The sequence below is a fragment of the Bradysia coprophila genome (genome assembly GCF_014529535.1).
Source record: "Bradysia coprophila strain Holo2 chromosome IV unlocalized genomic scaffold, BU_Bcop_v1 contig_106, whole genome shotgun sequence".
NCBI classification, from domain to species: Eukaryota; Metazoa; Arthropoda; class Insecta; order Diptera; family Sciaridae; genus Bradysia; species Bradysia coprophila.
Window position 1 is genome coordinate 3521950 of NW_023503372.1, and position 21392 is coordinate 3543341.

The 21392-nt window shown below is 36.2% G+C and overlaps 1 protein-coding gene across 5 annotated transcripts in view; it reads right to left on the bottom strand.

Moving 5' to 3' along the window:
• Positions 1–2569: 2569 nt before the first annotated feature.
• The window catches only part of LOC119070964 (Ig-like and fibronectin type-III domain-containing protein 2), a 71233-nt gene continuing 52410 nt past the window's right edge, over positions 2570–21392 (bottom strand). For 2 of the 5 annotated variants that reach the window (XM_037175533.1, XM_037175530.1), the window contains exons 4-23: positions 20993–21127; positions 20554–20849; positions 18743–19214; positions 14529–14583; positions 13530–13724; positions 13114–13453; positions 11395–11542; positions 11004–11165; positions 7298–7488; positions 7084–7225; positions 6879–7017; positions 5148–5340; positions 4962–5031; positions 4828–4876; positions 4635–4762; positions 4376–4554; positions 3947–4238; positions 3476–3889; positions 3165–3403; positions 2570–3100 (exon numbers count right to left, since the gene is read on the bottom strand). In XM_037175533.1, the coding sequence (XP_037031428.1) occupies positions 2924–3100; positions 3165–3403; positions 3476–3889; positions 3947–4238; positions 4376–4554; positions 4635–4762; positions 4828–4876; positions 4962–5031; positions 5148–5340; positions 6879–7017; positions 7084–7225; positions 7298–7488; positions 11004–11165; positions 11395–11542; positions 13114–13453; positions 13530–13724; positions 14529–14583; positions 18743–19214; positions 20554–20849; positions 20993–21127 (4016 nt within the window). In that variant the 3' untranslated portion in view covers positions 2570–2923. Of the gene's footprint in view, positions 3101–3164; positions 3404–3475; positions 3890–3946; positions 4239–4375; positions 4555–4634; positions 4763–4827; positions 4877–4961; positions 5032–5147; positions 5341–6878; positions 7018–7083; positions 7226–7297; positions 7489–11003; positions 11166–11394; positions 11543–13113; positions 13454–13529; positions 13725–14528; positions 14584–18742; positions 19215–20553; positions 20850–20992; positions 21133–21392 lie in introns of all 5 variants that reach the window. The other 3 variants (XM_037175529.1, XM_037175528.1, XM_037175532.1) reach the window with 3 other exon arrangements.

Genomic DNA, 21392 nt, shown 5'->3' on the forward strand with positions numbered 1-21392 from the left:
TTAAGCTCACAATATTTCCATGTATGCTAGTCATTATGCTGATAACCGTGCACCGATACAACATTACTTTTTAAGAGCTATTTCCGCGTAGCGTATGCACAACAACAAATTATCAGTACAAAAACTCGCATAAAAAAACCGAACAGGAAATATGGCGTTACATGTGGCACAAAACTTTTTTTTTTTTTTTTTTTTTTTTTTTTTTTTTTTTTTTCACTAAGCTTAACAATTCCATTTATTTATTTAAACAAGCGAAAAAAAAGACTGCTCACAAAGGCGCAGTCAGTAAATGGCACAAAACCATTTTTGATCTGAAAATAATTTTATTTCGGAAAACATATCTTTTCTAATGCAGTCAGTCGGAGCAGCAAAGGAAGCTTTAAGAAAATACGATTCTATTTCCTATGTAATTAAGTTAATTTTTCGTCAATCTTTGGGTAAATAAAGGGTGGTTCAAATACGTGTTCTGGGACGCTTTTTGTTAACTCTAAAAATTCTGTGAGTGACTGAAAAGCTTCGAAAGTCGCAGATTAATCAAAATAGTATATTTCGTACCTAGGACTAAAAGTCTTTTTTAGCGTTTGAGGGGTTTCCAGACAGAGCCGAAGGCGAGGTCTGGAATCGAATACGCCAAAAAAGACTTTTAATTCGTGGTACGAATAATATTTTTCATATCCTACGGTCCTAGGTATGAAAATATTTTTTTTTCTATTTTGATGTGAATAGAGTCAACCTATAGGTAACATAAGTGCTTTTTATTAGCAGCGTTGGATAGAGCACATAATCCTCCAATGGAAATACCACCATTCGACACCGAACTCACTTATAGTAATAATAAGTAATAATACCACACTCATTAAAAATGTTTTCTACTCATACAAGAATGCAAGGGAGAATACAACCCGAGATAAGTATTTGTTTGTATTGCATACGACTACAAAATATAAGTAGAAAACAACTGTTTTATGAGTATGAATATGAGAGAAAGGTAAAGTTCAGACCATATCCATAAACATTTCCAACAAACTCACAAGTTTGAAACGATCACACACATTCAATGCACATCAAGGAAAATTACAAGATTGCAACACGATTGCTCACTTCGCTCTCGCTCTGGTTACAAACGTCGCTGTTGTTTGACTTTCCTATTTTGTCCTCTTGTTAAACAAATAACTTGTTTCGATCCAAATTATATTGCTTTCGACCATAAATTTAAAAATTCCATAAAATTCTTAAGAATTTCCAAATTTTGTTTCGAAAATGTTTAAGAATCTCAATCTTTTGGAATTTAATTTCTAAAACAAGTAAGGTATTTAACCGAGAGTTGGTGGAATCGAAATATTTTCAAATTCGAGGCGTTATTACTTGAAAACTATTTATAGAAAGGAGCAAATATCACTTTTATAGTGAAGGTTGTCAACCTTAAAGGTTGATCCTTTGACCCTTTAATTTTAACACACCTGTAGTTGGTGGTTTTAAAAATTTCATAGCACAAATCATGGTTTTCACTATCGCAACTCTCGGTCAAAAAACTTAAATTTTCAGGGCCTTAATTCTTATTGTCACCTTCAAAGTTACTGTTAGATTTAAGGTGACAGCTGTCAAGTCAATCGGCAGCCAGGGCTTTTGTTATTGGTTTTTTATTCTTCAATTTTTTTTTTGATTCCTAAAAATTCTTGAAATTCTTTAAAACTGCAAAATTTGAGAATTTTTGTAAAGTTTTAGAAATATTTCTTGAAAATTTAAGAATTTTACCTCCTAAGTAAAATTCATTTTTCGCAGGGGGCCCGCAAAAGAAAAATTCACTTTCGCCGAACTTAAGAGGTAAAATAACTTACATAAATGAGCGGAAATCATTGTTTTGACTCGTATGGTTGTATTCTTCGCCTTCGACTCAACATACAAACTCCACACTCTTCAACACAATGATTTTCCGCACAAGTATGTAATCTACTATTATTGCCTATCCACCCGGAATATTGTTGTTACATGTACATTTCCCACCCGCGGAAAGCGGTCACAAGTGAAGGAAAATTCATATGAAAATTCTTACATACCAGGAGATTTTCATTACTTATCAGCAATAGTATATTACTTCCGATGTTTCAAGTTGTGTATTGCATAAGTGTTACAAATTCATCAAAAACTTTCGAAAAAAATAAAATGAAAAACACAAAAATAAAAGTGACGGCCATTGTCTATAGCCATAATTTCAATTTTTTCAACTTCGACGAACACGTTATGGCAAAACGGTTATTTTGACTCGTGTAGTCACTTGTCACTTGTCAAAATAACAGTTTCCAAAGCTTGTTGCTTAAAACCGCACTTGTGCGTTGTAGTAGTTGTTGTAGTAGTAGTAGTAGTTGTTTCCTTGGAAATAATACTTACCTTCGTGCAATTGACACCCATTAAAAACTTCTGTTTAATCCATAACTTTTAACTTTTGCTTAGTCTAGATCCAGATCAATTACTAATAATTTCGACACTGTGGTCAGACGTTGAATTAAAACTGAATTTTTGGTTTTTCTATTAAAAATATGTATTTTTAACAACAATTATCTTTTTTTTTTCTTATGTACACATTCTTTTCGTTTAATTTATTTTATTAAAATTACATTATTATCGCTAGATCCCGTGACATCAGAATTTGATTCTACACTTTTTCAATTACAAAAAAGAAATTATGAAAAACAATAAAAGTAAAAAAAAAACGGAATCATTACATACAGGGACTGTATTATTGTCCTTTTATCGAGCTATTTAAAAGAAGAAAAAAAATCGTTCTAACCGTATAATTAACTGAACCATTTCATGATGCAGACGTGGGACGTGATTTATTTTTTTAAAAAATAATTTTCCATTTTGAGGAGAGTGATGTTTTGGTGTCTTTATGTGTTTAAATAAACTTTTATTTACATCTTACCTACGACACAAGTCTTTTGAATCCGACACCCTCGTGGCCGAGCTTAAGTTCTTCGTATAATGAGGGATTTACTTCGGTAGCCATTGGCACCACAGAGCTCTGATCGACAGCGGGAGTTTGTAGTCTCTCCTGTCTCCATTCTGTTCCGTTACTATTATCGGCTGATACAGCCGAAATCTGTGAAACAAAAATTCCAAATGAAAAAATTTATTTGCTCTAGCTTCCGTGGATGATCACGCACTTGAACATGTTCCATATTGACCTCTCTTAAATAACTAGGATTTTCAAAAGCAACTCCATTCGCTGATTTTTGAAACTTTCTTCTTTGGTAGAAAAATATGGCCACAATTGCCAATGCGATAGCAATGATGCCAGCAAGTATACCGCACACTGTACCAGCCACTCCACTTGAATTTGACGCAGACGTTATTTTGTGGTCTCCCATTGTGAATTTAAGTGGATCGGTTAGCACACTTGATCCTTTAATGAAACAGTAACCGGATAACGGTTATCAGTAATTGATTTTGCTGTTTTTCAAAACCAATCCCTTACCATACTGATTGCCTGCCTTGACTACCAGTTCATAAACAACGTTCTGTTTCAATTCCCCAATTCGTATGTTCAAATCTTTGGTGTCGATTCGATGCGTTCCAAAGCCATTGATGTGATTCATACGTATTTCGTCCGTAACTGGATCGGCCTCATGCAAATAGACTCTGTAACCTTCGACCATATGCGGATTCTTGATGGGGGGTTCCCACGAAATCAACGCTTCGTCGTTCGATAAAACTTGTACGGCCAAATTGAGTGGCGAGCTGGGCAAACGGTCTCGATTGGTCTGGAAACAATCGATAATGGTTTTTGTATGGTCCAAAACACATGATCCCTTGATTCCAACGGGCTCGCCGCGACACCAATTCAAACAATGTCTTGGTACCTCAGCCGCAGCACAACATTGACGATGATCTGAAGTTTGGTTCAATTAATTTTAAGTCCGTTCTCCGCCATCAAAAACTAAGCTACCTGATCCATCAGCTGCACATCGCATCAATTTATCGAAATCGGAAATACACTCCGGTCGATCCTTAACCGAATCAATGTCGACGTAGAAGCTGCATGCGTCCATACAGGCTGCAGAAACATTGTGTGTGATACAACACTCAGAAATATTATGTGCTGTTGGTGTTGGACGTATTCGCACCGATACAGCGCTCGTTGCTGCGCCTAATGGATTTTCAGCATGACAGAAATAGTCGCCGACATATTCGTTCGTTAGTTTTAAAATGCTCAAAGTCATCGTCGATGTGGATATGTCCTGGATAGAAAGAGTTTCCCGTTAAATAAACTACCGAAATGGAGACTTTGATGGATGCAAATGGAATGAATAGTTTGGAAATTAAAGCTAAACGCGACGTGCATGTTGCTGGTAACGAAATTTGAATCGCAACTAACCGTGCTGCTCGCTTCCATTGTCATTTCGTAATTTTTTCCAACAATAACCGGTACCCGACCTTCATGGTCTCTCCAGAAAATAACCTTCGGCGCAGGTTTAGCCTTCACAGTACACTTCAGGTCGACCCGATCACCCAACAAAGCTAATGTAATACCAGAGGCCTGAATTTGAGGAGCAACTGGAATGCAAATGCAGCATTGAAAAATTCGTCTTTAGGAAAAGGAAGAGAATTTTGTTCGATTGGATTCTTTCACTCACAACTAATTTGAATCTTCTTCGATGCTTGCATGGGAATTCCATAACCATTGTCTGCGTAACATGATACATGCTCCATGTCGGTGGTAACATTGTGAATGGTTGTAACCATATGTCGAGAAGTGTCTTGTCTAATCATAACACAACAAAACGATAGATTTATCTACAGTTAAGAACATAATAATGTTCGCTTTACCTAACCAGATGTCCGCCAACATATAATGAAATTGTGGGAGCAGGATTTCCTAGTAGTTTAATGTTTCTTAGTATATGCTTGTTACAAGTTACTCTCTTATATGTATCCACCCCATTTATTACATATATACTCACCCAAAGCCAAACACAAAATGGTCATACTTCCTCCCTCAGCTATAATATTAGCCGGATGAATAGTTGGTGGCTGCACAAAATAAATTTCAGTTATAGATGACAACATGAACCATTAAAAATTATCAGCGGTCTTTTATCATCATAAAAACCCCCGAGAATGTTGACACAAAAAAAAATTGTACTTACGTCTACGAATGCGGGTAATGCCGGATCGGTCCAAGCTACTAACGTTTCCGATGGTAAACTTAATCCTTTCGAGCCAATTGCAACCACATAAATGACATGCTGGGTGTTCGGTTTCAAATTACTTAGACGTGTCCATAAAAGTCTTGTCTCTGTTATAGTGAATTTATCGGCCGACGTAGACTTATGATATACTCTGTGTGGAAAATGTGCGAGTTATAAATTATTTACGATGTAATAAAGTCTCGTGTGAAAAGGGGTGGTTCTTCTACGTATATTCTACATATATATAAACCCGAAATGATTTATGTTTGGTCGAGATTCTCATGCTTCAAAGCTACCCAGTTAAAGGTCTGTGACATTGGCACCCTCTACTTTTCGCTCTGCTGTTACAGTAGCTTTCTTTATGATGTAATTACAATGCTCCTGATTAAATTAGTTTTGTTCTAGAGATTGATCCCAGAACAAAATGTTTTGTTTCAGAAACACCATTCCCTTCCACATATACAATTCTCTGAAGGAGTGCTTAAGAGAGTTGGAAATTTAACTGAGGCTCATGCATTACTACGAGGATTTTTCAACACTCATCTGTGTTCATAATGTATACAAGGAATGAGGTCTCGCGTGTAGGGACAAACGGTTTCCTTTTTTTTTTTGAAAAAAAAAGCGGGTTTTCGGACTGATTTCAACAGCACAGTAATTAGAAGTATCTTTTTGACGGTTTTGTTCTCATGATAGTAGATGTCTAAGCTCAAAGGCTCTCTCCTAGACAGACGACAGTCGTCGTTTTTTATGCGTTGCCACTGGCCATGGGTACTTCTAGCATTAACAATAACACTAGTATTTCAGACGTCAAATGTCTCCCAATTTTGATATATACATGGACAATTAATAGTCATTTACAGGAATACAAATATGAAAAGTAGAGTGTTCGTGTGAATTTTGTTGATCCGAGGTGTAGTCGAGGTCGATAAATGCACTAAAATGAGAATTGTATCTCACTCACACTAAGAGAACTTGACCCCTGTCTCAACGAAAGAAATTCATTTGATCCAAATATTTTCTAATTTAATGCTAGGAACAGTGCTGTGGCTCCGTAACCATGAAATAGAGGACCAAAGACTTATGCACTTACTTTGGCCATAATCAAAACATATTACAACATTTCCGAACGTAGTGACAAAATTGTCATGTTAACCGGTTGATCGGTTCGGTAAAATTCAGTTTACAAACGCTAGTCTCCATACAAACTGATATACCAAAATCACATTTTGTGCTATAGAAGATTCCATGAGCATTAATATAGTATATTACGTCCTTGCTTGCCAATTTGTTATTTTGGCAGGTGTGAGCTTTGTGGAACGAGTCGAAGCCGAGTGAAGTAATCACACAAGCTTGTGTACGTTAAGTTCATTTTCACAGTCACAAACAGTGACGAAAAGTGCACTTTACCGTGCATAAGCATGTAAAATCTATATGTAATATTCTCACGCATAACCTAAAAGTAGTGGCGCCAACGACACACCCCCATTGCAGGTTCACATAATAAGAATGTGAACTGAATTTGTTGCACAAGCACGTATATTTTTACGTTTTTTATTCGATTCAAATTATCATTCGTTGAAGATGGAAAAGAAAAAGATTATTTGAACTTTAAAATGGTTTTCTTTTTGTGCATAAAAAGGAAAATATTTTCATCGGAATAAATTTATGGGGGAAAAAGCGTCCACTTACTTGTACGAAATTATTTCGTGAGGATGTGAAAATTCTGGTGGTTGCCAGGCCACTCTTACCCACGTAGCACTGTGGTCCGATATCAGCAACGAATGCGGCGGTGACGGTACAGCGTAAACATCTGATGCGGAATAATTCGCTAATTGGGAAAAATCGGTAACGGATGCAGATGGAAATCATTTTTTCAGTTAAACAAAATACCAACCGTTGCTCGTCGATGTGTTAATAACTAGCATCGATGATGGCAATGAAGAACCAAACTCTCCGCGACTAACAACCATAATTCGATAGATAGCATTTCGCTCCAGATTCTTTAATTCAATTTCAGTCTCGGTGGTATTGATTTCCTTTGAATGGAAAAATTGTTACATTTCAACGTTTTATCGCCCATACGGCAACATTGCAAGCATTTAATTTACATTTGGTAATTTTATTATCGTCTCGTACATCGTCATGTTATCCACTTTGCCGTACTGCACCAGATAATCGATATTTTTCAAATCGGAGGAATTGGTTTCTGGTGTGGCCGGTACCCATTCCAGTGAGATGCTAGTGTCGGTTTTGGATGTTACGTGAAGGTCTTCGACTGGACCAGGAATGTTTTCGGTTCCTGGTTTACAATTATTTTTTTAGAAACTAATTTTAAGACAATCAATATCTTGAGTAAAGACTAGATCTGTGATGGAGGTGTCATAGGCTTCAACGTTTCACCGGGGACATGTTAAGTTTAATCTGTCTTCAATGGTCTATTTGGAACAACTTCACTTGCACGAGCAGAAACTCGGGGATATGAAAATTCACGCCGTAAGTGTGTGCCTAAAATTTGAATTTTAAGTTAACGATTCGATGAAAAAGTGAACCGAAAAATACATTTCAACGCTTCCTTGTATGAAAATGACGCTACAATAGAGAGACATCCGTACTTTCCATTTTGAATTTCGATCGCACTTACGGCGTGAACACCAACATCTCTAAGATTAAACTTCTCTAATTGACATTTATCCCCACAGAAGATATTAGGTTACAAATAATTTTAGTTCATCTGTTATCGACAACAACGACACATTATAATAATGAGTGTGAAACTAACGTCGTTTTTTATAGAATAATGTGTGACAAAACATAGGAAGTGAAAGATTTGTAAAGAAATACTTAAACAAATCAAGTAATAGATTCCATTGCCGCCTGTGCAATATTAATGGTTATCGATAGACTTTAATTAAAACGGATTATACTCCCCAGTAAACAATCTGACTACCATTTTCCACTGCCGGATTTATAATCACTATCTATAAATATAACCATCTTTCTTGCGATGCCAATTAAGTTTCCAACGGCCATGTTGACACTCAGGAAAACAGACGATTAATGTGAAGTGTTTTCGGTTCATCCATCACAATATTTAAAACCGCTTTGGTTGGACCTTTTTTTTGCGCTAATCTCAGAATAAATATCCTAGAGGACATTACACTCGGAAATGAAGGGGAACGACATAATATACGATATAATATATACGGCTTAGTGTGTCACACAATGTCTTTGAATTCAAACAACGCTGATTCAAAAAAAAAATTAAAACTTTTTAATACCAAATTGATCGTTGGTGACACATTGTCCTTTGAACGAGTCCCGAAAAAAAGTGAAAAATTTACAACTCCTTTGAGAACAAATTCAAGCTCAATTTTACATTCACTTATCGATCGGCAAAATGTAGGTTATATCCTATATATCGTCGGCGCAATTTTCATTTACATTGCACAGGAATGGAATCGTGAAAATATTTAGCTATTAGGAAATTGTTCGTTTACATGTACAAAATGCCATTATCACATCACACCATTTTCGTATAACAATATCCGTTCTCCCTTCTCCGCTGTAAATTGTTACACAAACGATTGATGCATCAGCCTTATTGTTTACAATATTACCGGAGCACTATGTATATATAATGTTCGTGAATGTATAACAGCACAAGCAAGGATTATAATACTCGCAACTTTGTAATCATCTCTTATTGAGTTTATATGCGTGCGTAACATGGAAAAGGTCTGCCGATAGATACAGTAACGACATAGTAAAGTAAACCGGCAGGAGCGGTTCATTTTTTGAAAGTCAATAAGTAGACCTAGGAATGAGCAGTTGACTTTACTGAATGAAGACAAAGTGAAGATGATACCGATCCAGGGTCAGTTGGTGTGTGGAATGCATTCACAGCCCATTTCTGACATTGTTGATTGACTAACACAAAAAAAGCTCTCTAGCAACGCAACCGCATACACATTGTTTACAAAATTAGGAGTCCTAAAAGACCGCCTACATATTTGATTACACTGTTTTCATACACTTCTAACAAAAATTAATTTGCAAGCGTACACTGTCCAATTTCTGGCCTGCTAATTTTGTAAACAATGTGTATGTGAGAGAGCTGCCTTCATTAAGGTGATTTAGAATCCTTTTGGGGAGCATACATCATGAAGTCCTTTCAGTTAAATTCTAGGACAAAAGAGGACCTGCTAAAAACCTTTGATGCTGTAATAGGACCAGCTTCACACAGAATTCAATTTAATGGCAGAAGTTCAATGTTCACTGTATCACAGCTCCAAAATAGATAGCGAAATTACACACCATTATTACGAACATTGTTTATATGATGTATCGTGCTTAGCTCCATACAATGTACATTAGGTTTATTATGTCGCTTGCAACATTACGAATTCATTCCAGCCCAATTTCAGAGTTTTTTTTAGACTTTTTTCTAAAATTATTCCAAAGGGAAAAGTGTCGGGCCTTCGACCCAATTTTTTCGAAGTTTTTTTTTCACTTAGCATTTAAGTGTGACCCTTCGTGCATTTCCTGGAGCGACAACATTCGCATTCACAATACCTTCCGCAAACAGGTGTTCATAAAAAACAAAATCCCGATGGGACAAATTTTCCTTCAACAATTTTTACATGAAAACTCTGTCGCCAGGATGGTTATTTTGCTAGTTCATAAATTACTTAAAACTTGAAGAGGTGGTAATGTTACAATTCTAAAATTTCGAATTTTACATGAGGCAGAGTTGTCAGAAAAATCAAGTGTTCTGAACGGTTGAATAGTACGAGACTCGTTTAAAGAACAGCAATGTATCAATCCAGCTTTAACTATCGTGCGGGCATGTTTCCCTGCAAGTAGCCAGCTCATTTTTTTCTCCCTTTTCACATTTTTTTTTACAAATTTGTTTTCCTCATCTCTTCCTCGCCCGAGAACTTAATGCATACTTTAGAAACTTTTACGGTTTGCTTTCTTTAGCAAAGTTTCTACAGCCAATTTCAAACAGCAGAATTTGATTAAAAATTCCCACATAATTTCCTAGTTGTTGGTTATATCAAAAGGCTCAGTATAATCTGTCGATGCTCTATCTTAAAAATGAACAACCTGAGTGTCTGTGAGCAAAATTATGACACAAATTTTACACTGTTGCCACTCAGTGCAAGGTAAAAAATTGACATCGCGAAATAGAAGAGCGGGTCGAGGATTTTCGAACACCGAGCCGACCAGACTCGATCCGAACTCAGCCCGAATCATATTTTCGAAACTTTGATTGAAAACCCGACCCGAACACCTTCAAAATTAAATTGGTTAAACCTGATGACCGAACGGCCCAATAAAATTAAATTTAAAGAGGTTCGGGTAGCCCGCTCATCTCTAGACGAACTGAGAACTTCCACAGATACGCTAACATTATGGAAAGTTCCATTCGTAAATCGATGCATTTTGATGTAACGCAAATACATTTCACAAACGACGAATGTCAACACCTGCACTCCGATTGATCGAATAAAAAAAAAATGAATCAGCCAGACAGGTTATAAGAATGTATATTTTTCCATCAGTCAAAGAAAAACTTCTACATCGACTACCGCATCAAAGGGTGTGAATAATTTTCGATAATAATAAGCGACGAAAAACGACACCGACTAGTATCGAACGCGGGTACAAAATCAGAATGAGGGCGGAAGCTGACATAACAATTTGTTAAAGGCATTGCAGCTTAACGTAAATATAATAATGAAACACTCTTACTTCTTACAACACAAACATCGTTAGCTAACAACGATGAAGAAAAAAAAACATTTTGCTCACCCTCTTCGAAGCATTGTATAATGTTTCCTCCGTACGATAAGCAGTCAACAGGTGGTTGGGGTAAAACACCTCGACACAATGATATACATTTAGCAGGTACACCACGTCTATTACAACAAGACGTATGATCCCGCCCACCACTTGCACATTTAGCCAGCGCTCCTGCAATAATGAAGATCAAAAGTTAATTAAATTACCGATGAAGAGAGGAAAACATGACTTTTGGTATGAGAATTATTGACATGGTAAAATATAAGCAAATCTGTGGATCGACTATATTGATGAATAATGTATAAACCATCTTGTACTTGTACCTGTGTACCCATAAGTGGCGTGTGTAAATGAGGGATTTTTTTTTTTTCGGGAGGTTGATGTAATTCATTTCACTTACCCATTTGGGGTGAACAAACTTGGCCCAACGACTGGAGATCTGACATTTTGATGTCGTACGAACAAAGTGGCATGCATTGCGGTAATAGACTAGCAGCTAGACAGCACGTTGTGATGTTGTACGATGGAGTTGATGGTTCTACGTCAATCTGGTTACAAGGCAAAGGTATAGTGTTACATCTATGTGTATGCAATTTCGTGAATGAAAAATTAAATAATAAAATTGGGTAATTGGAAAAGTTGGTTTTCGTGGTTTGTTACTTTTCTTGTTTTCCTAATTAACGCAACGACAATGATTTAGTGTATTGCAAGGGAAACTTTTGGGATAAACTATTTTATCAGAGCGGGTGTTCAATTTAAAGTTTTGCGTAATTGCTATTGATGTATTTTAGAGTTATAACAAATGTGCTATTTTATGGATCGGTTCGTTTTTATCGGACAAAAATCCATTCTTGCTTTGATTTCAGATATTGACGTTTTCCAGGCATAAAGTCCTTGTCTGTAGAACTTACCGGTGCTTTAGGGTTGTAGCAATTTAAGCTTAAATCTAATTCTCGGAACAAGTATGGTTGGCCTTGCTTCAAATTCAGATTCAGATTCAAACAGGGACTAATTTTGAGGATATTTCAGATTCAAATTTTTTCAAATTCAAATTCAGGAAAATAAAGGAAAACGTTTTTCCAAAAATACCACATAGATGACCTTAACGTATGTATGCACTGTATGTAGCTTCCTTTGAAGTTTTTGCGATATAAAGGAATTGTCTTTGTCCAACTGGAGATGTTCAGCTGTTGCTAGTTGCTGATTCTGCACACGCTTCACGTTTAATAATTGTATCTTGATTTTGATATGGAATTGAATTAGCTAATTGAACCTGAATATGAACTGAAGCTTGAAATTCGTCGGTTCAGGCTCAGATAATAATCGGTTGAACTTGCCATAAGCCATGGTCAGGTTACCATAAAGACAAAATCTTCAGGTTCAAGCCGAGACTGCTTTTGGGATTTTTTCATATTTTTATATAATTTCCCACATTTTCCAGATTTTTGTAAAACTTTTTTTGTGGAAAAACCTAGGAAAAGCTGGGAAAGATTGAGAAAAATAGTACATGTTCTTAAGCAGTGCCTATTTTTAAGAAAACATTTCTCCATATTTTCTCAGATTTTCCTAAATTTTCCCATATTTTCCTTAATTTTCCCAAAAATGAGTTTTTCAACAATTTGTAAAAATGTTGAAAAAATATGGAAATTTTGGGAAATGTGGGAAAATATTTTCCCAACAATAGTCTTTGGGTAAACCAGGTTCTAGTCAGGTTCCGGTTTGTTGAAAAGAAACTTAGAAACTCTGAAAAAGTTCTGGTTTTCAATTTCCTCAAAATCCTTTTCAAATGCTCGGTTTAATTCTGGAAGTTTCTGATTGTAAGACATTTTCATTATAGTTTGAAACACTGTTCTGACTTTTAAACTTTTCATCAAAACGTTTTTCGTAGAAAGTTTACTAATAATTAATATGCTCAAAGCTTTTTCGTTTGAAATGTGATCATGTCTTAAGACAGTAGTTTATGCACTACTTCAACCATTGCTTTCATGCGTATTACACCTGACGGATGATTTGAAAACAAACTTACGATTTTTTCAAACAGAAATTCAATTGAGAGGAAAATACGCTTATCGACGCAATGAAAGCTTCAGTAAATTTTTCAGAATTCAATTCAACTCACGTCATGTTTTGTTCGGAAAACTAGTCTAGGCGATGGGTCTCCCTTTCCATGAGCATTGACAGCCACCACATACGCTTCGTAATACGTTGCACTATCCAAACCTTCCATAATCAATGGTGGATGATCCTTCTCAATGACCTCGTAATCATCACCACTTCCCAATTTCCTTATAGACACATGATAGGCCGTAACTGTATCCGGTAAGACTTTCGGTGGATTCCATTCCAAAATTGCGAAATGTGACGAGACTAACGGAGCTTTGACTCGGGATGGTTGTCCGGGCAAAACACCATATCCTTGTAACAAGCAACTGCTATAGTCGGACATATATTGAAGGCACCTTTGAAGGTTGAATGAACGAAATTGAAATCATTAAAGTCAATTGGTATTCGTAGGCCATGCTGTCGTTTATTTACTTAAAGAGACTGAACGTAATTGTTGTGATGTTACCCGCACAAAAGTCCAAACACGATGAAGGTATACCACGTTCGACGCAGCACGGCGTATGATCGACTTTGTTGGCTAAACAGGAAAATGTTATATTTGCCCATGGAGCGCATACCATTAGATCGGGAATTTCGGTGAAATCAGCTTTTTTCGGGTCACACATCCTATGTGAGAGAGGTGGAATTGAGAAATTTTGTCAATTTTATTCTGATTTTTCAATTAGAGTTTAACAAAATTTTACAAAATACGGAACGTAGCACCGTCTTTCTTCGATTAATTTAAATAGAAAATATTTCCATATTCCGAACCAAAAATAAAAATTTTACTCATAGGAAATACAAGTGATTATTGCAATCGATTCACACTGAATTACGGCTGAAGTGATAGCTCTTAACTCTTGAATGTAAATTCGAATTATAATGACTTCGTCAAGGATTTTGAAAATTGTCTACTGATGAGGGAGGTACGGGAAACGTAAATAGTTTTCACAATACTGTGGATTTACAGTTATATTTTACAACCCTAGGGTTGTCAAGTGTTTTTCATTTCGTAGTTCGTGCGTAAAGTTGTGCACATGTTGGGAAAGGAATGTCACGTTTTCGTAGTGTGTTTGACTTCGGCCTTGACTCTTCAGACCTTACACGAAAGCAAGACGCAAAGATTTTCATCGCTTGTTGCGTAGATAAAAATATTCAACATAAACTGATACGAATGGTCAACAGTAAAATTGACTGCCTCGTAATTTTCTCATTTCATTTGTTATTTGAATCATATATCATGACAGATGTATCAAGTAGTTGTGGATCATCATTTCGTAATTTTTAGTTCGAAATAAAGAATTTGGACAAATTTTTAATAACGATAAGTCCACCAGATCTTGTTCAGCAATTACTATCGTTTCCCGCAACCCATCCCCGTGTCGCAGCTATAATTCCTGGGCAAAAAAGAAACAAACGTAGAGGCATTACCTATCCAAGCACGTTCGATGTGTCATCCCCTGTTTCATACAGCATCCACGAACGTCTGCAAATTTTATGATTATTACAACAGTTTGGCATGGCACATATACAGGTCTGTATTTGTTTTGTGTAAATGATGTAGCGTGTAATGATGGAATGGCTTTAGTAAATTAATTTAACGGTACGCTTACACGAGTTCATAAACGTTAACTTAACAAATATTTAACATGATCCACATAATAACATGTGTGCTAGTACCGAACGAACCGATGTTAAATAAACAAAATTCCTCCTTTTTCGTATTACATATCCAACTGAACAGACGTACGGTACAATTTTTGCGGTTTCTGGTAGTTATTTTGTTAGGGCAGAAACCATTAACGTTCGTTAATTGACATTTGAATGTACCATGTGTATTTCGTATGCATATATAATACGGCATTGTGTAATGAAATGTGTTCGGGGCCATGGATGGGAACATATATTAAAGAACCAATTTTTGATTAATGACAATAGAGAGTTCGCTAGCCACCATGCAACCTCAAACATAGACGTGGTAATGGAACATGTCATTGATAAATGAAAAAGGACTAAAGTTAAACAAATTGAAATTAAGTGGGGAAAAAGTATTTTTGCCGCATTCGGGTTGAGTGTGTAATTTTCCAGAAAACTGTTTTTGTTTTTAGCTGGGCATCGTTCAGTTCCAGTAGATATCCAGCATTAAGAGGTAGACGCATTTAATGACATTCGGGCAAATGTATTCCGTTTTATTTGAATATTCTGGTTACGGATTAATTCACGCTGTAAGTGTGCCTAAAATTTGAATTTCAAGTGAACGATTCGATGAAAAAGTGAACCGAAAAGTACATTTTAACGCTTTCTTGTATTAAAATGACGCTGCGTTAGAAAGTATTACGCACTTTCCATTTTGAATTTCGACCGCACTTACGGCGTCAATTGGATGCTGAGCACAGGTATACAGAATTTACAAATTATTAGATTTCACACACAACATACCCGTTCTTCATTGTTGGTAACTAATGTTGGTTCATTACTATCGATTCGAGGACGTCGAGTGCCCCGACGCCACAGACCTGCATTGCTTGGCTTTTAAACTCAAATGCGGTGCTTGAGACTAAAGAACATACTCGAGTTGGAATTCCCTATTTTTCCCCGATATGAACACGCTGTGTTCCCTCGGGAAAAATATACAATTTCTACTCGAGTGAATTACGGCACTCTCTTCGCTCTTGTTGGAATCTCTTAATTTGTTCAACAAATTTGGCAAACAATTGACTACACATGCTAACGAGCCAAAAACTTTATTTGTGAGTCGATGATGTGCGACACTCAATAAGTTAAGCTCAATAGCAAAGCTACCTGAGCCTCCCGTTCTGAAAACCATAAATGATATGAACGATCGTACAAACTTTAGAATTGCTATGTTGGCGACAAAAGTAAGCGATGGTATCTTGTGAACGAGGTCTCTTTTAGCAGGCATGCTAGACAAATAAATGAAGTAATAGATTTCATATCAATCACTGTCGAATGCGAAAGGTTTCAAGCATTGAATTGAAAAAAAAAAATTGAATCAAAGGGACTTGAGCATCATTAGAATGTGCGTGAGTGGAATACGTACCGAGATCAGTCCAAAGTTTCATCACTTGACACCAGTCGATTTGTTAAGTATAAACGTGAATGGGAAAGGTAGTTTCGTTTCGCAAATTACGAGGAGAAAGCTGTGCAAATAATGGCAATATTTGCTTTCACAAAATAATGAAGAAAATAAAAGAAAAATAAATTGAAAATACGATGAAATTTCGCTGAATAAAATTAAATGAAAGGTCTACATCTAAGTAGATGGTTGCATAAGCATAATGATGCCATAATAATAATTTCCACAAAGTAAACATAGAACTATAAGAGACTGCAATAAATTTTTCTCGGAAAACCATGTCTACATCGACCTGCTGCATACAGATAATTTGTTGTATAACATAAGGTATTTTCTGAAAAGAAAAACTCGTGGAATTTTCTTTTCTTGCACCAATGAGTGTTCTTACCTCTCTTTTCTTGAAAACCATCTTTTTAAACATGCAAACAGTTTGTTATCGACGAAATTGAATGAGGAGAAAATTTTAACAATCGAAACTGACTTTGTCGTAAATATGTAAAAATAAATAAATATGGAAATACATTCTGAAAAACTAGAAAAACAAACTGGCATTGATATGTGGACCCTTGAAGTCGTTCTCGGTATGTAAATCTAGATGTGTACACTGTACACTCATGAAATGGTTGAAAAAGAATGCGCCGTATTGCTGGAAAATATATGGAAAGCTTATGCAATCGCCCACCGTCATGTCGTCGGTCTAGAAATTGCATATTTTGCAGTTACGAATACCCACACGAAGTAACATCTGAATGACTGGATTGCTATACTAAGTAACTGAATCTTAAACCCACAAACAAAAAAGAGTTGCAAATTTCACCTATAGCAGGTAGCTTTGTCTCCATGCAGGTCCGCACTGGCCATAGCGGATTTTGCCGCCCATTTTCTATATCTGCGCCTTTTTAGTACATCATCAGCCACAGCTGTATTTGTTGTATGAGGCGCAACAGCTGTGGCAACTACTGCCTATTACCTGAAGACAAATTTACCTGCTATAGATAAGATTTTTACCTCTTTCTTGTCAGTGCCTCATAAAACACTAGCCAGACTTATGAACAACGATGTGTCAAACTCTTTCCATTTATTTATTTAGTCCACTCAATCTGTTCAATGCGTTCATGCTAGTCTATTATAAAGGATCAACTAACAACGTCAGAACTTGAGCGCCTGACATGGGTATTCCTAGTGAATCTTCAAATCAGGGACTATTTCCGAGAAGACATTTTTCCAAATTTTCCTTCAATTTTCTGAATTTTCACAAAAATATTTTTGCGAAAATTAAGAAAAAAAAAGGAAAATGTCGAAAATTTCCCTGTTTCAAATTGATGTCAAAATTTAGCCAAATGAAGAACAGCTCCTAGCATGAATACTGAGTTGACAAGTGTCCAATTTGGAGGTTTAAGTGATAAGAGCTTAGGATCGTTTGTATTGCCACGACAGAGTAAAGTTAGCCAGGCATTAGCGCTGATTTGACTAGGGACCTGAATAATCTAGTAGCCCTATATTTTTTGCGAATAAAATTTGTCAACTTATGTCAGTGTTCATTTGAGTTCATTTTCATACAGTGTATTAGGTCCCTTATTTGACGTTTCGAAAATGAACCACTACTGCCTGGCTTATTTTACTCAGCCGTATTACCTCTTACAACGAAAACAAGACATCTATCTTAACAAAGGAAATGCAGTGGCTACTGTGATTTCATGACCCTCCGAATATTTTCTATGTTCATGTTAGAAGCAGTGCTGTGTTTTCATTGAAAGATGTATCTTGTCTGTCAACTGAAATTATCGAACACTCAGCTTACCTGGCTGGACAGGCGTTTCAAGTTTCAAGTTCAAGTTCATTTGTCACGATGACTTTACTTTGACATCAATTTTCTAGAACATGCTACGAATGGAATTTACACTAGACTCTAGACAAGACACACCCTAGATAGGATCATCCGACCCTGCTACTGTTCTAATGCAACATATGTTTTTCTAATTGAACGATCGGGTAGTGTCATCGGTTTCAAACCGCGTGACCAGCTATATGGTAGCCACTGGCTCTTGGTCTATATTTTAGTTTAAACTTGAGAAAACCTTCGAAACTCTGGGATACACACTTAACATAAAAAACCTAATATCCCATCGTTTACTTCGTACGGGGCTGAAAGTTATAAAAAAAGGTTTGCCGATGTGCACAATGGAACGACCAGATCGATTGTGTAAAATATTCAAAGGACCGATGTAACACTAGAAAAAAAAATGAAAATATTCCGGAGCACAACAACCACCGTCTGTGTTTAAATTGTGCTGAAGGCCAATTTATGAAAATGTTTTCATTTTTCCGGAACATCCTTTAAAACATTTTGCATGAATAAAGTTAAGTGGCGTAATTGAATTATGTTTTTATTTGAGGACGCGGGTTTTTTTTTCGCAAAACAATTTTCATATTAAAGCACAACCCATTTCGCTCAACTAAAATATTTAGTTACATGGCGGTAACAATGTGAGTGGTGGATGGTTGACAAGCTGTATGTAGAGAATAATGAACGATAAATGATACATACCTGGCAATATAGGCACAACGGCAACATTTGTTTGTTGTCCAACTACACTATCCAGTGTTAAAGCTCGTACTCGCATACTTGGTAAACTCGAACCAAAGTCATTATTGGCCGTTACGGTAATAACATACATGGTGAACGGTTTGAGATCATTAATCACAGCCGAGTCCAAGTCTTTCGAAACGGTAACACTAATTTCTGACGTGATATTACTCAATGCGTCTTGGTCGAACGTATGCAATGTGGTTACATTGATGGAGTAGGTTTTAACTTTATCGGCTAGTTTAGACGGCGGTGACCAAGATACTTGTAACGATTTTTCATTTAATGCTTCCACGTAGACGGCTTCCGGTTCGCTGGGTATTTTTTGCACTCCCTCCAAAATACATTGTAGTGCCGGCAACGTGTGCGCTATACACGATACTCTCGATCTGATGAAGTCGGTAAACGGAGTGTATTCTCCTTGGCACATGTCCTGTAATAATGTAATCCCATTTGAATGTGTCACTTTTTTTTTGGTTGATGATAGTCCCTTCTGCTTTTTACGCCCATTTCATTTGACAGATATTTAAACGACACAAAACATATTTAAAAAAGGGAAACTCATAAAAAATGCCCTTTGCCAACATTTTTCTGTATGTGCATGATGTGTATAACCGTTTTTGCGTAGTACGGATCGTTATGTTTCATTTATGGTAACTACGTTGATGAAACGTAGAGAGATTTATTCGTACTCGGTTGTAGATTTCTTTTACAAAATTTAATAATTGTAATGAATAAGGAGTGTGTTCTTATCTGTGCAGAATGGTCGTTTCTTACTTTTAAAGTAGAGTGAATTTCGGCATCGAGAAAGTATTTTACTCACTGCCCCACCGAGAAATGAGTCATTACTTTATTGAAATGAGCGTTGTAACTCATTTCCCAGGGTCATCATAACTTACAAAATTGTTTGGAACTTTGCATATTACTTAGTGTGGTTGCATCCCTCGCCTTCGGCTCGAGCTGCGAAAAACACACTTGGCGAAAAAAAAAGTTCCAAAAAGGACGGAATCTACTATTGCTTTTCAATAAAGTAATTGAGCGAGATGCATTACCATACTTTTTAGAAATGTGTTTATATGTTATTGACAGCGATTACTTGACAATCAGCGATCATAATAAGATCAAAGATGTAACAAATTCGATAACTATACTGGTCATTTGAGAAAATAATTTCTCAAAAATTCTTGAAGTTCTTGAACTTTACAAACATTTTCACGAATTTTTCAAAAGTTTCCAGAAAATTTCACGAATTTTACCAAAATCGTCTTTCAAGAAAATCCGTGAATTTTTTTAGAAAATTCAACAAACTCCATAAAATTTTCGAAATTTTCTCAAAGAAGTGGTACTGGTAAATTACCAGTGGTAAAAAGCCAACACTAAATCAATAATTAAAAAAGAGGAAACGTGGCGAAAGTTTCCATGTTCTTGAAATGTTTCGAAATAAAAGTTAGTTCAACAGGGAAGGTGTCCTTTTAACGCAGGATGAATGGATGTACTTTACATCTTTAATTCAGAAAAAACAACACGAAATCGAAACCGGAATGTATTTGCCTTCTATTTAAAATGATTCACCCATTTGTGAACACTTTCGATTAAACTTTCGGACGGAGTTTTCCATCGCTTTTCTTTCTCAAGAGCTCTGTGAATCGATTTATAAATTTTTTATAAATAAAAGAAAAAAACGAACGTCTCTCAATCTGTAACCAAAACTCCCCTACTATCGCAAATGGAATAAACGATTTCCTAATTTAAATATGCGGAAATGTGATTACCTGACATAAATCGGGTATTTTTTTCTTCTCACAGCACGGTAAATGATTCCGTCCGTCAGCCATACATTTAACAATATTTGGAAAATCTTTTTCACACATCTCTGGCTCAGTGCCGGTTGTACCATCCAATATATTATGTATGGTGCAAAATCCGATACATTGAGTGGATACGTTCAGCGCCTGGCAGCAATCAGTAAAGTCGTGCGTAATTGATGGCATTGTAGACTCTTCTGGAGCATCGGTTGTCGAACTATCCATACCAGATTCTAGTTGAATTGTTGAATTTAAACTTTTCACTGTTGTCGATGGCAATCATTGTACGCAGATCGAAGAGAAACAAGAATATTTTTTTTGATTAATTATGGCGTTTTGTTTGAAAGGAGAACAATGAAGTGCAAAATACGTAAAAGCAAACAAAAAATGGAAAATCTCAAGTCACCTTTGAGCGGATGAAAGCTTTTTGCAATTGGATCACTATTGACTTCACAGATGTAAACGTCTGTATCTGACGGTCTAGTATTCTTTATTAATAGCACCCATACATCACCACCTGTGGTAATTTTTCCTTTCGGAGCTGTTGAAGTATAAGAAAAAAAATTGTATGAGAAAATTAGAAAATTTCAATGGAAAAGTCAAGTGATATTTTCTCCGTACATCTCGTACACAATGTCATATTGTTTATTTCGAGGTTTATTTCCTTATTTTCCCCGTATTTTCGAGCTTGAACATTTTCCGGATTGTAATTAATCATTTTTTACAAATTCATCTTAATCTGACAAAACTTTTGCGGGCGACTTGTTTCCTCTAGGAAAATTTATGTTTTTTCGATAATGTGAATA